This window comes from Rattus norvegicus, chromosome 17 (genome assembly GCF_036323735.1).
Source record: "Rattus norvegicus strain BN/NHsdMcwi chromosome 17, GRCr8, whole genome shotgun sequence".
Taxonomy (NCBI): Eukaryota; Metazoa; Chordata; class Mammalia; order Rodentia; family Muridae; genus Rattus; species Rattus norvegicus.
In genome coordinates, this window is record NC_086035.1 from 83,348,359 (window position 1) to 83,361,998 (window position 13,640).

The window sequence follows — 13,640 nt, forward strand, 5'->3', positions numbered from 1 at the left end:
CATAAACTATTCTCAGCACATTTGAACACTGGCAGTACAATAAAATCTTTCCCAGAGAGAAAATAAACCTACTCAAAATTTTAGTTTCTTTTCTTTGGTGGAATAACACAAGAGCAAAAGAAGCTATATAATAAAAAATTAGCAAATTTGATGGGGCCAGTAGCCTGTGGGAGTTTTTTTAAGCTACTAAAATAATTCATCACACCTACATGATGTCCATCCTGTTAACAGCTTCTCTAATATTTGAAATAGATTGTAAAACTCACAATATTTTCTATATCAGGCAAGAAACATGAATTTTTCTATTTCTTGAAGGATGCTTCTTAGAATCAGTTACTACCAGGGAGATTCACCAACTACTGGATTACTGATTGGCTGGGAGAGTGAAAACAGAAAGCTAAGTCAAAACATTACTGACTAAAGCACTAAAGAAAGGCTTTCCTTACCAGTCCCGAAGGAAAACAGGGATAAGGCTTTTTCGTTGTTGACTGGGATATCTTTAGCGTGACATGAAAAAGTGAAAATGATGTTCAGAAAGGATACATTGAACTTCGCTAAAAGTAAAAGACATTTAATTGTTGAAAGATACTACCAACAGGTTGAGAAGGCAATCCATAGAATGGGAGAAACATTTATAAATCATACATCTGGTGAAGGATTGGTATAAAGGATATAAATGAAATTACAACTCAACGGCAAAAATTCAAACATCAAAAGCAAACCAAACCACCTGTCGACTTCAATAAAAAAAATCAGTGAAGGACTTGAATAGCTGTTACTCCACAGAAGATATACAAAGCAAATAAAATTGGCCTCAGAGTCACTGATGACTAAAGCAGGATACTTCAAAACCACACTGAAATGCAGATTTAGCTCACATTCATTGGGGGCAGCTGTTATAAAAACCACAAGCAAAGTATTCTTGAAAATAAATATTGGTGGTGATTTGGAGAAACTAGAACCCATTCTTTGGTTATAGGGATGCAAACTCTTACAGATATATTGAAAATAGATGTAAATTTCTCAAAAATATAGAAGCAGAATTGCCATGTGATTGAGGAATTTCTCTATTGTATGTATGGCCAAGAGAAACAACAATGGGAAATTGAACACATAATTGTTTTCTCAAGTTCATGGCAGTGTTATATTCACCATAGTCCAAAGCTGAAAGCTACTCAGTATCATCGGACATTTGATGGTTTAAATATGATATCAGGTGTGTTTGTGCATGTGTGTGTGTGTGTGTGTGTCTTTGTGTGTGTATATATGTGTATGTGTGTGTATGTGTATATGTATATTTGCATGTGTGTGTATGTGTGTATGTGTGTGTGTGTGTTGACAATCCTATTTAACCTCTGATAAAAGGATACTCTGCCACATTATTACTTACATCAATTTTGAGGACATTCGACTACATGAAGCAAGCTAGTCATAGAAAAAATGCTATATGATTCCACACACCCTCAGTAGTCAAATTCATAGAAACAGAAAGTAGACTGAGAACTTCTGGGGACTTGGGGTGGTAAGAAGTGGGGTGGGTATGGTAGCTTGACTAGTCTAAAATGTCAGTGTTGTAATAATATAAAAAGCATTCTAGAATGCATGGCAAAGTTAGTTCAGTAACAAGGTAGAAAATGAACACCACAGGCTTATATGCTTAAAATGGTAAATTTTATGTAATCCACATTTTCCACAATACATACTCAATGAAAATCATGATTGTGTTTCCTAGAACTTTTAGGAAGAGAACACTGAACTTTCCTGACTTGGGTCTAGGAAATCTGTGAGGTGTGATTTGCTTCTGATGTTTCTATCTTATCTCTCTCTTTCTTACATTGTGCCCTGACTAAGGACATTATATTTTTATTATTTACCCAGATCTACCCTTTTCTGAATTCAAATTGAGTTCTGAGTTTTCTCACTCTCCTTATGTTTGTCACAATTAAAAGCTTACTGTTTCCAATTTTCTCAGAAGTGTGATTGATGCCAGCTTTGATAATTTGATATATTTTTATTATGATGTAAAAGATCCACTCTGTGAGAGATCTTCAGAAATTAGTGATCGGATATAGCATCATGGATGCTGGTTCATAAGATAATTGTGGTTTCTGAGAAACCTTTCGCAACACAATATAGAATCATGTTCGCTCTTTTTACTAGTGTAGGTCTGGCTTTTGGGGTCATAAAAATACAAGCAAAAAGATCAGTTTCATAAGTTGAAAAGAACACACAAGAATTCTACAGAAATGCCCACATACTTCATTGTTCATTACATTGTCCAAATGTGATTAAATCCACACAACGTATTGGTAGCTGTATTAGCAGCAGGCTTCAGAGTGACAGCTTTTATTATAGCAAATAGTTTCAGACTCGAATGCCAAGTCACATATTGAATTAGGAAACCAAACAGCCGCAATTTTATGAAATTTACAAAAATGGCTTAAAATGTGCAATTCTATACTGGTGGGAAAATGAATACTTATGAAAAATTTGGATGCCTTTGAATAATCTAGCAGCTCATGATTGCTTTTTCAAACAAAATTAGTTGAAAATCCGTGCTGATTAGATTCATTTTTATAACAAAAAGAACCCCCTTAGAGATTATTCAGAGGGAAAAGATGTTTTAGCAATTTTCTATAGTTTTTAAAATTTCATCATTACTTCTGTATGAAAAAAGAACAAAGAACTTTGCAAATAGAACATCAACTTAGCAATTGTCTTGAAGGTAATACCTTGGCATTAAACCAGTGTTTGTCACCTCTGTGAGAATGTGTGCACATTTATACATATGAGTGCTGAAATTTGGAGATTAAAGAAGTTTTTAATTATGAAGCATTGTAAAATTGTCAGAAACCAAAACAAAATTTGAAAAATGGAAAATTTATGCAAATACATGCAGAGTCAAGTGATGGCACACAATTTTGTGCTGCTTAATGACAAGGGTATGTTGTGAGAAATGTACTGTTAGATGATTTTAGCGTTCTGTAACTATAATAGCATATAGTTTCATAAACCAATATATTATAGTCTGCTGTCCATGTATAATGTGACTGACAATTAGCCCTCAGTTCCCCCTGTGCATTTATACAACTGACAGTATAATTTAGCTCAGTGTTTGTACCTAAATATTTCAAAGGGCTTATAAACTACGTTTAACTTTGCACAACTCATAGACTAAAACATTTTTTGCTTTTGGATAGAATAGTATCAACTATCTGTGAAAGGGGGTTTCCTTAAGTTGCCTAGAATTAGTGATCTTTTATTCTATCATGGGACAGGAAGGACACAAATTAGACCTCAGAGTAGGGTTTTAAGAACTGAAAGTAACAAGACAGCATTCCAGTCCGGACCTATCACTCAATAGTTGTCCTAATTTATCAAAGTCGCTTAATGTCTAGAAGACATCACCTCAGATTCCTCTTCTTTAAAATGGAAAAAAGATGTCGGTTTCCTGAGGCTGCTGAGGACATCAACTACTGTGGGAGGACGATTAGTGTAAAAGGCTGAAGATTCCTTCTACTATAACAGAACACTACTCTTTAGCAAAGTCTTTCAAAATAAGGCAGCTCGAGTAAAGGTAGTAACACACAGCATTGGTACAAGAGATGCTTCAGTATTACCTTTTCATTCTCATAAGAGATATCAAGAGAATGCACCATGTACACAGCTATGACTAAATCATATTTTCATCTGAAATTGATTAAATGAAAATTATGTCAGTTTTTCACTCAGTTGTTAGGCATCATCTGAAAACCTGCAAGCGTGTGTTCTAGTGCAACAAGAGAAGAATGGTGCTCAGCAAAGAGCAGCGGTCGTACTGAAAGGGCCTGTTACCCAGTTAAGGCTGTTTGCAGGTACTAGTTTAAGGGTAAGCATCGCTGTGAAGCTTATAGCCTGGGAAGGGGTTATTTGCATTTGAGAACTTTAACTCTTAGGACATGCTACTTCCTGACATTGCATAGTAAAATAAAGAATAGTGGCCTACACATTTTTGTAAACACACACACACACACACACACACACACACACACACACACACACACACGTCTTTAATCCTTCTGTTTCTCCCAAGTTTCTCCAATCAGTTCTATGTGAATGGGAAGGGGCCCAGGCAGGCCTCTGCCATGATAAAAACATGAATGTTTACCGCAATGCTGGGATTCAACCAAGAAGCCATATGCTTAGTTCTAAAGATACAAACCAGAGACAGTTGACTTTCAATTATGGCTCTTTTGAAACATGAAATACTGCTATTATCAGGTGGCAGGCAAATCCATACTCAGATGAGGATGTAAACGTCATAGTAACCCTTACATTTCATGGTACTCCACGTTGTAAAATATCATTGTGTGTCTAAGGTACTAGAGCCTCACAGTAGTAGTTTGAGGGAGACAAGGTTAGTTGTTGATGTTCCTTTTTCTTTACTACATTGTGGACTTATTTTTAATTAATTGATTCATGTGCTTTATAACCCAATAGCAGCCCTTTCTTTCCTTCCACTAGCCCCACACAAGTTTCTCCCCATTCTACCTTCTCCTTTTCTTTTGAAAATAACAGGGAGGACCCAAGCAAGGATGGTTGAATCTTTCTCAGAAGGAGAAACAAAATAGATACTAGTGGTTGATGGAGGAAACTGGGTGGAAGACGGGAGGGGAGAAGACGGGAAGGTGGAAATCATATGTAGGGAAAACAGGGGAAAGAGCTAGGAGAGCTGCAGGTGGACCATGCCAGAGACTTGGGATGGGGTAGGCCCCAGATGGTCTCTGGGGGTGATTCTAGCTGAAACTCCCAGCAGCTGGGGGTACGAATCCTGAAGTAGCCACTTCCTATAACAGTACTCCCAAACAAAGGACAAGGACAGAAAGCCACTCCCAAAACCTTTGACCCAAAATGTTTTCTGCATGTAAGATGGGCAGGGCTGTTGATATTCTAATTTTATGAGAGAAGGTAAAATAAAATTTCCTGTGGTTGAGGGGTTTGGTTAAGTCACTCAGTTAATGGGGACTCATATTCACAGAATATCTATCCCAAGGCCCCTGGCTCAGTAAGATATTGTTTTCCTTTGAGAGCACAGTGTTTTGTACATTGGTTATTTAATAGAAGGTCCCATGCAAAAAGAGTTGCATTACAGTAGTGAAACATAGTCCTTTTCTGTTAGCCTTTCTTATTTTGAATCTGGTGCGTTCTTTAGCTCACAGAGAAAGAAGATGTAAAAAGTAACTTCTCTATTGCCCCTTAGGCTGCAGTTACGGGAGATGCAACTTTGAGGATGGTCTCTGCAGCATGATACAGGACCAGACCCTACTACCTGGTTGGACAAGGAGAAGCGGGGTGAAAAGTGCTTCACCTCCATTTTGGGATCACAATGGCAACATATCTGGTAAATGCTGTGGACTCTTTTTTCAGTTATGTAATATGTTTCATAATATATTTCATAGACTACACCATCATTTTGTCAAGTAATCCATGTTTCCTTTACCTAATATGATATGTCCAATTCTACCCATGTTCCTGAATATGGGATGATTTTTTTACTTTATGGCCAAATAAAAGTCTACTGTGCATATATGGCACATTTAAAATTAATTTACCGATTTCTGGGTGCTCATGCCCATTTTATGGTCTGCCTATGGTTAACAGTGCTTCAGTAAGCAAATGTTTAAGAATCTACAGCTATTTTGATTCTATTCCTTTGAGTGTATTCCTGAGTTGCATAGCATTCCTGCATAAATATATCAGTTATACTTTAACTTTCTCTGAACACTCATACTCCTTTCCATAATAAACCGATTAATTTATATTGTCAAACATACTATTAAGATTAATTTTTGTATTGGGTTAACCCTTATTTTGTCCCATGTAATTGATTAGAGATGTAACAACTTTACTCGTATTTTTACATGAAACATATGTTATTATTTAGTCCCATAAAGTACTTCTGATTCTAAATGTAGCATAAAATGTTTTTCATGTCTGAACTCCTGGCACTACAATATGTCTATTTTACTAACATTTGGGATGATGAAAGCTCTTTGGACTCTTTAGGGAAATTATGATTCTAAATATGCAATACCACACAGATTCGATGGTTGAATGTCTTTACTGTTGGTGGGACAAATTTCAACTCTGCCAAGTCACACTTGCCTAGTCAGAATTACTAGAAAGATCCCTGAACTGCTTCCTAGCTCTTTGGGTATCACTGGGTGTTGGACTTCCATTCAATCCTTATTCAGTACCAAAAGAACTTTTTTTCATTCAATATTGTGTGTTTAACTTACATTAAGTAACCAAGGGATTGGCTTACTTTAGAATTGACAAAATTCAACTCCATACACGCCTTCAACTAGTTTGTTTCCAAATAATATGAAACAAGTTAACACATTGGCTTGGGTAAATAAAACTTTTCTTTAAAAAGAAATCGGTGATACTTTCCTTAATGAACACAATGAAATATCCAGGTATGGGTATTACCATGGAAATCATCTAAGCCAAGCACAATACTTAAGGCTCATGTAAACACAAATAGCAGGCTTGCTAGTTTTCTGAACTATCCCTAGTTTTCTGAACTTTAAGAGCAGAAATGATGATGCTAGGTTCACAAAATTAATTCAAGAGTAGGATGGATCTACAAGCTAAGGGACAAATTTTTGTTAAAGTTCATCATAGACTGGTACTCAAAATTAGCTGATATTCCCATTTCTAAATGATGTTATTGTTATTAGCAAGACACAATTTCATATGTTTTGACTATGAAGCAAAAATACTTTTGTTTAGAATTGTTAATAATTGTTAGGAACGAACTAACTTCATTGGAACAAAGAGCCAGTTTCACAAATAAGACCAACCGCCCCTACAATCCTGCAATACAGTGAGGTCGTCTGGGGTTGAGTCATGGCGTATGTTGATGCTGACCAACTTGGCTGCTGATAATTTTGTATTATAAATTATTTATTTGGTTCTGTTCCCTTACTCTTCATTGTTCTCAGGGTCTCTCATGTGTGTGTTTGTTCCTCCCACTTTAGTCACACTCAAAGTGGCTCCTCTTTCTCTGAAGAGTGAATTGTTTACTCTTACACTATCCCAGTCTCTGTCTTGCGCTAGGTAACCTGAGATGCTTTAAATTTGGGTTGCTATCTCTCTCTTTAAAAAAAAAATGACTTCTTTTTGTTTCTCCCCCCCATCCTCCAGCCTGATCCTAGAGTTAATGTTTTTATAGTCTAATAGAAGAGATAAAAGAGAGTTTATTTGTAAATGATGCTTTTAAATGCATCATATGAGTTGGTTTAAATCAACTGGAGCAGGAGCTGAGGCTGTCCCCTAACTAGACTGCCTTGTCTAGCTACCATAGGAGAAAATGTGCCTAGTTCTATGGGTATTGATTTGCTAAGGCAGGGTGATGTCTGTGAGAGGCCTCCCCTTTTCAGAGCCTTTTCTGAAGAGAAAGGGAAGACAGCAAGATGGTGGCATATTTGGTGAGAAGTGGGGGTAGAAGGAGAAGGAGGAAGGGGAAGCTATGATTTAGATATAAAGCAAAGAAATTAATTTTAAAAATTCTGGGGATTCAGAGGATATAGAATCTTGGCACTGTCCATCAGCTGGCTGTACAGGCTCAGCACTTTGCATTTTAAAATGAGATGATGATTCTACAAGAAACCCAGGCAAAAGAGCCTTGTTATCCTCTGGCATAATGGACTGATCATCCTAATAGTAGTTGTGAATCATTCATAAATACAATTAATATTAAATTGTGAATAATCCCTAGTAGTAATTTTAAGAAAAGAATTATTCTGACTTTAGATATAAGTCCTTGAAAATATTTATTAAAAATAATCTTAGGATCTTGACTCCATTTCAGAATCCTTGGTTCATAAGTATTAATGACATTTTTGATTAACTTATTCTTGAAATAATTTGCCAGTGCTTCAAAATAAGATTTTCATCATGCATTCAATGCCTGGAGGTATTAGCATTGAGCTTGAAAATCTATTAGGGTATTAAAATATCACTCTAGCCAGTATTTGAAATCCAATAAGGTTCAGGATCTTAGATAGAAATATAGTGTTTATTTTTAAAAGCATACAGTACTATATTTTGATAAAGTAGTATCACTATCAGAAATTCAAATACATCTTTGAAATGACAATATGACTTTACAAAAGAACAAGCATAGAGTTGTAAGAGTCTGAGAGGATCAAGAAGTTTAATGTGAGACGGTGTCTTCTAGCAACAACAGAAACTATAAATTCTCACCAATAGGAGTGCTTAAGTATAATTTCAACAAATACAAAAACAGTAGGCATTCTACAGTGGACAAGAAAAGCCCGCAGGCCTCTAACCTACATAAAGAACTACATGCAACTTAGGAATGCTGCTAGTGGGAGAAATAGTCTTTCCCAAGGAAGAACACACCAACGACCACCCAATACCAAGAGATCATCCCTGAAAACATGCATACAGGTAACATTACATAGACTCAGTTATACTTAGAAATAAACACACACATACACATACACACACGTGCACACACACATATACATATGAATATAACATCAATTAATGGGGAAAAGTTATATTTAGAAATATATATTCATATTTATTATTCATATATATGTATGTGAATGTTACAAAAATAATGGGGAAAAAGTTCATGAATATAAAGGAGTGGTATGTGGGATGTTTGGAGGGAAGAAAGCAAAGGGGAGTTGATGCAATTATATTATAATTTCAAAAATAAAAATGTTCAAGAGAGTTTCAGTGAATTAAGGAATTGGATAGCTTTTCAGAGGTAGAATCCAGGGCCTGGAGAGACGGCTCTACAGTCAGGAGGGCTCTTGCTTTAACAGAAGATCTGAAATGCTGTCCTTGCACCCCCACTGAGCAGCTCACAGTCACCTATTATCTACCCCAAGGGATCTGATGCACTATTTTGGTTTTCACATATAATATACACAGGCGCAAATGAAGATAAATATATATGTATATACATAAAGCTTTAAAAATAAATTTAAAAATGCATAATCCAGTACAAATCAAAATGGACCAGTTAGCAAAATAAAAAACATTAATCTTTAGTTCTAATATTTTCATTCCCGTCACAGATTATGGTTCTCTTCTTTGGGAATGCCTTCATATGGTGATTTAGATACCTTGTTACCTTGCTCAATTCTTACATGAGATAGATCCATAGACAATGAAACAGGTTTATTATTAAACAACAGTTTAGTATTTATATATTTTTGTAGACGGCATATGTATTACATCCATTATATATCTATCTATATATATATAGATATATGTATATACACATATACATACATATATATATGGATACATATATAGGTATATATGGGGATATATATCCATATATATCCATAATATTATATATATATATATATATATACAATGCCAACAGGTAGTAATGTTTGTTTTAAATAATACTAAAATAATTCTTATATTTGCCATCTAAAGTGTTTCTACTCCCTTCTAAGTCCCTGAATGTAACATTTCTTTTAAGTTGATAAATTTTATTTAGTATGACAGGTAAGGTACCTCTGCTGGTGACAAGTTGTTGTTTTTTTCTTTTATTTTGACTTAATTATGGATATATTGTTAGTGCATTTCTAATTTTTAATACTCTAAATATATTTTAGTGCAATAAATATGTTCTTCACTTCTGTTTTCTATGTTGAAATTCACATATCTTAATAACTTCTTTTGTTATTAATGCCGTTTGATTTTGTGCACGAGCTTCTAAAATTTTATCTAATGTCTACCAATCTTGTTCCTTTGATAAGAAATGACTTCTTTCAGGAGCTTCGTAGAGCATTCACTGATGATTTTTGCTGATCCGCTTATGCCCTGTTCTTTCTCCCTTTTCCTAACTGTGTTTCTGTCATAAACACAGTGAGTAAACACACAGCATTGCCAGATGACAATGTTTTCTTCTTGCATCTAAATTGAATGCATTCCAAAAGTCTAACTTCAGTTTTGTGATTGTTTTTATTGTTGTCTTCAATGTATTGATAAAACCACATAATTTTAAAATCACATATGTTTGAATGATAAACTTAGTCCCATATTGTCTTTTTTTTATCTCACTTTGTTTAAATAGACAACAGATTTTAGTTACTTTAGTTGATAGTATGTTCTAGGTTAGTGCATATCCCTGAATTGCTAAATAACTACATATATAAATATATCATGTATCTTGGATATTCTGTACTTTTTTTAAGCTAACATCCACTTATTAGTGAGTACATACCATGCATGCCCTGGGCATTAGAAATAATAGTAAAGAAACTCTAGACTTGGTATTCTCATAATTTACAGAATATATTATGATTTTCTTTTTACTTTCAAAACTCTATTTTTCTGTTAAATGGTATTATTTTTAAGTTTTTACTTAATTTTTATTTTACACTCCAGAGTTTTTATAAAATTTATTTATTTATTATATATAAATACACTGTACTGTCTTCAGACACACCAGAAGAGGACATCAGATCTTATTACAGATTGTTGTGAGCCACCATGTGGTCACTGGGATTTGAACTCAGGATCTCTGGAAGAGCAGTTAGTGTTCTTAACCACTGAACCATCTTTCTAGCCCTACACTCCAGATTTTATCCCCTTCCTGGTCCACCCTCTGATTGTTCCACATCCCATACCTCTTCTCACTCTCCACAAGGATGTCATCACCCACACATCCCACCCTACCAGACCTCCCCACTCCCTGAGGTCTCCAGTCTCTTGAGGGTTAGGTGCATTTTCTCTGATTGAACCCAGACCCAGAAGTCCTCTGCCGCATATGTGTTGAGAGTCTCATATTAGCTGGTGTATGCTACCTGGTTGGTGGTCCAGTTTCTGAGAGATCTTGGGGGTCCAAGTTAATTGAGACTGCTGGTCTTCCTATAGGTTCACCCTGCTCCTCAGCTTCTCCAGTTTTTCCCTAATTCAACCACAGATATCAGCAGCTTCTTTCCATTGGTTTGGTACAAATATCTGCATCTGACTCTGTCAGCTGCTTGTTGGGTCTTTCGGAGGGCAGTCACGATAGGCCTCATTTTGTGAGCATTCCATAGCCTTAGTAACAATGTCAGGCCTCGGGGCCTCCCCTTGAGCTGGATTCCACTTTGGGCCTGTCACTGAACTTCCTTTTCCTCAGGCTCTTCTCCATGCTTGTCCCTGCAGTTCCTTCAGATGGGAACAATTATGGGTCAGAGTTTTTGACTATGAGATGGTAATCCCACCCCTCACTTGTTGCCCTGTCTTTCTGCTGGAGCTGGGCTCTACAAATTCCTGCTCCCCACTGTAAAGCATTTCATCTAAGGTCCCTCCCTTTGAGTCCTGGTACATCCTGGAGCATCCCCCTACCTCCTAATTCCCAAGGTCGCTTGTTTCCATTCTTTCTGCTGACTTCAGTCTGTTTCCCCCACCTAATACGAGATCATGTTCTCCTCTTCCCCTCCCTGTCTCTTTTCCCACTCAGGTTCCTCCCTCTGCGCCCCCCCCCCATGATTGCTTTCTTCTGCTTCCCAAGTGGGACTGAGGCATCCTCACTTGGGCCCTTAAGCTTGTTAACCTTTTAGAGTTCTGTGGATTGTATCATGGATATTCTGTACATCTTTTAGCTAATATCCACTTATTAGTGAGTACATTTCATGCATGTCCTTTTGGACCTGAGTTACCTCACTCAGGATGATATATTGTGAATTTTTAAGCTGATGAATAACTTACACAGATGCAAATCACCACACTGTCATTCTTCTTGTGGGCAGCAATTTAAATAATATTTTAATACATTTTTCCCTAGTGCCTAGAACTGTTTCCTCCACAAGGAGATTGGAATTTTAGCCAAATGACCAGAATTTACTTTTTATAATTGGAATTTTTTATTATTGACAATTATATACATCAACATATGATCATATCTACCCCTTTGTACATCCAACTTACCATGTATCACTGACACGTTCTTTTTTTAATTATGTCTTCTTTTTATGTGCGATATTCCACCAAGTTCCATTTGTGCATCTCATGTGTGCTTAGTATGTTACCATCTCTCTCTCAGAGCACTATCAACAGCCAGTGGTCTCCTCAGTGAGGATTGGGGCCTCCTTCACCTACACTGGAGTTTTGCTTGGCTTGATCTTGTGTAACTCTTATCCAGGTGACCGCGGCTTTGTATGTTCTTGGGTGCAGTAACCATGTCTCCTACTGAAGACAGCGTTTCACGGGCCTTCCTATCCTCCTGCTCCTTTCATCCATTCCATGCCTCCTGTGATGCTCCTGGAGCCTTGTGGGGAATGGGCTCATTGATAGATATATTATAGTTAGTACACTTGCAATCTCTTATTTGCATTTTGGCCCGTTACTAGTCTCTTCATTGATGGCTGACCAATGCCAAAGAATCTCCTCTAAGGCTGAAAGTACCCCAGGTATTTAAACATCTATTTGGGAACGTGACCATTTAATAAAATAACAACAGCAGGTTCTATCATAGAGCCTATGACCTCCCCAGCTATGAACTCTTAAAAGCACTTTATATTGGTTCTCTGTGAATTTCACATCATGTATCCCAATCCCACTCCTCTCCCCTTCCTCTCATATTTCATTCCACCCCTGCAACCTCATTCTAACAGAGAAATAAAAAAAACTAAAAATACTGTTCATACTGTAGTAGGTTACAGTGTGTCCCACAATAATACCCTTCTGTTCACACTTCGCTGTTTGCTAATGTCCATTGCAATGACTTTGTCTGGTATGAAGCCTCTGGTTACTCTATTAGTACTGGAAGCTCCTCACTGGGACTCTTCTTAGTGATCCTATTTCTGTCCTGTGTCATGGAGATCCTGTAGTTTTGGATCTGTAGATCAGCCCCATCATGTACTCCAGTAGTTCATCAATGGAGTAGACATTGGGGTGGGCCAACTCAAAATCTGGGTATGGGAGGATCTAAGATGGTAATCCCACTCTCCCATTCTCATGCCCTTGGAGTCAGCTCATGAGCAAACCCCAAAGACCAGCTCTACCCTGCTTAACCTGAGTGTTGTAGATGGTGATAGACAAGGGCGACTTTCCTGTCCTTATGAGCTTGGGACAAATTCTCCTGTCTGCCTCAGTGGCGAGCAATGAGCGGTGTGGAGAAGGAGATTTGTGTGTGGTACATGTCACTGCTCAGGAAATAAGTGGTAGGCCCAACTCTTCTACTCTTATATCCCTAGGGAGGGTCCCCCAAAACTTGTAAATGTGTTCTCCTGAACACTGCAGATGGCTCTGAGCAGGGTCAGCTCTTCTCCTCTCATGCTTCCTAAAATAGCTCTCCTTTGATGCCCAGGTGAGGGGTGGGGCCAGGTCTCCATAGCCCTCAGATATCAACATTCTCCTGGGTATCAGCTTGGATTAGAAGTGTCTGCCTGGATTTTGGTGGTAACAGACTGCTGATGCTTCAGAGCCACAGACCCAGATGTGGCCCCTGGTGGCAGTACAGGCCAAGACCCCACCATGGTCCCAGGTGACATTATGTGGTGACTTACATCAGGCTGTTCCACACTAACCTAACGTCTCTAGTTCTATCCCTCTTCATTGTGCTCACACCCTTCTATATTTTATTATCTTCCATTTCTTTACCACTTACTTAC

General features: G+C 37.2%; 1 protein-coding gene across 1 annotated transcript in view; it reads left to right on the forward strand.

Moving 5' to 3' along the window:
* The window catches only part of Malrd1 (MAM and LDL receptor class A domain containing 1), a 712,187-nt gene that overhangs the window by 20,987 nt on the left and 677,560 nt on the right, over positions 1–13,640 (forward strand). Inside the window, exon 2 of the mRNA NM_001287618.3 lies at positions 5,240–5,380. Within this exon, the coding sequence (NP_001274547.3) occupies positions 5,240–5,380 (141 nt within the window). The remainder of the gene's footprint in view (positions 1–5,239; positions 5,381–13,640) is intronic.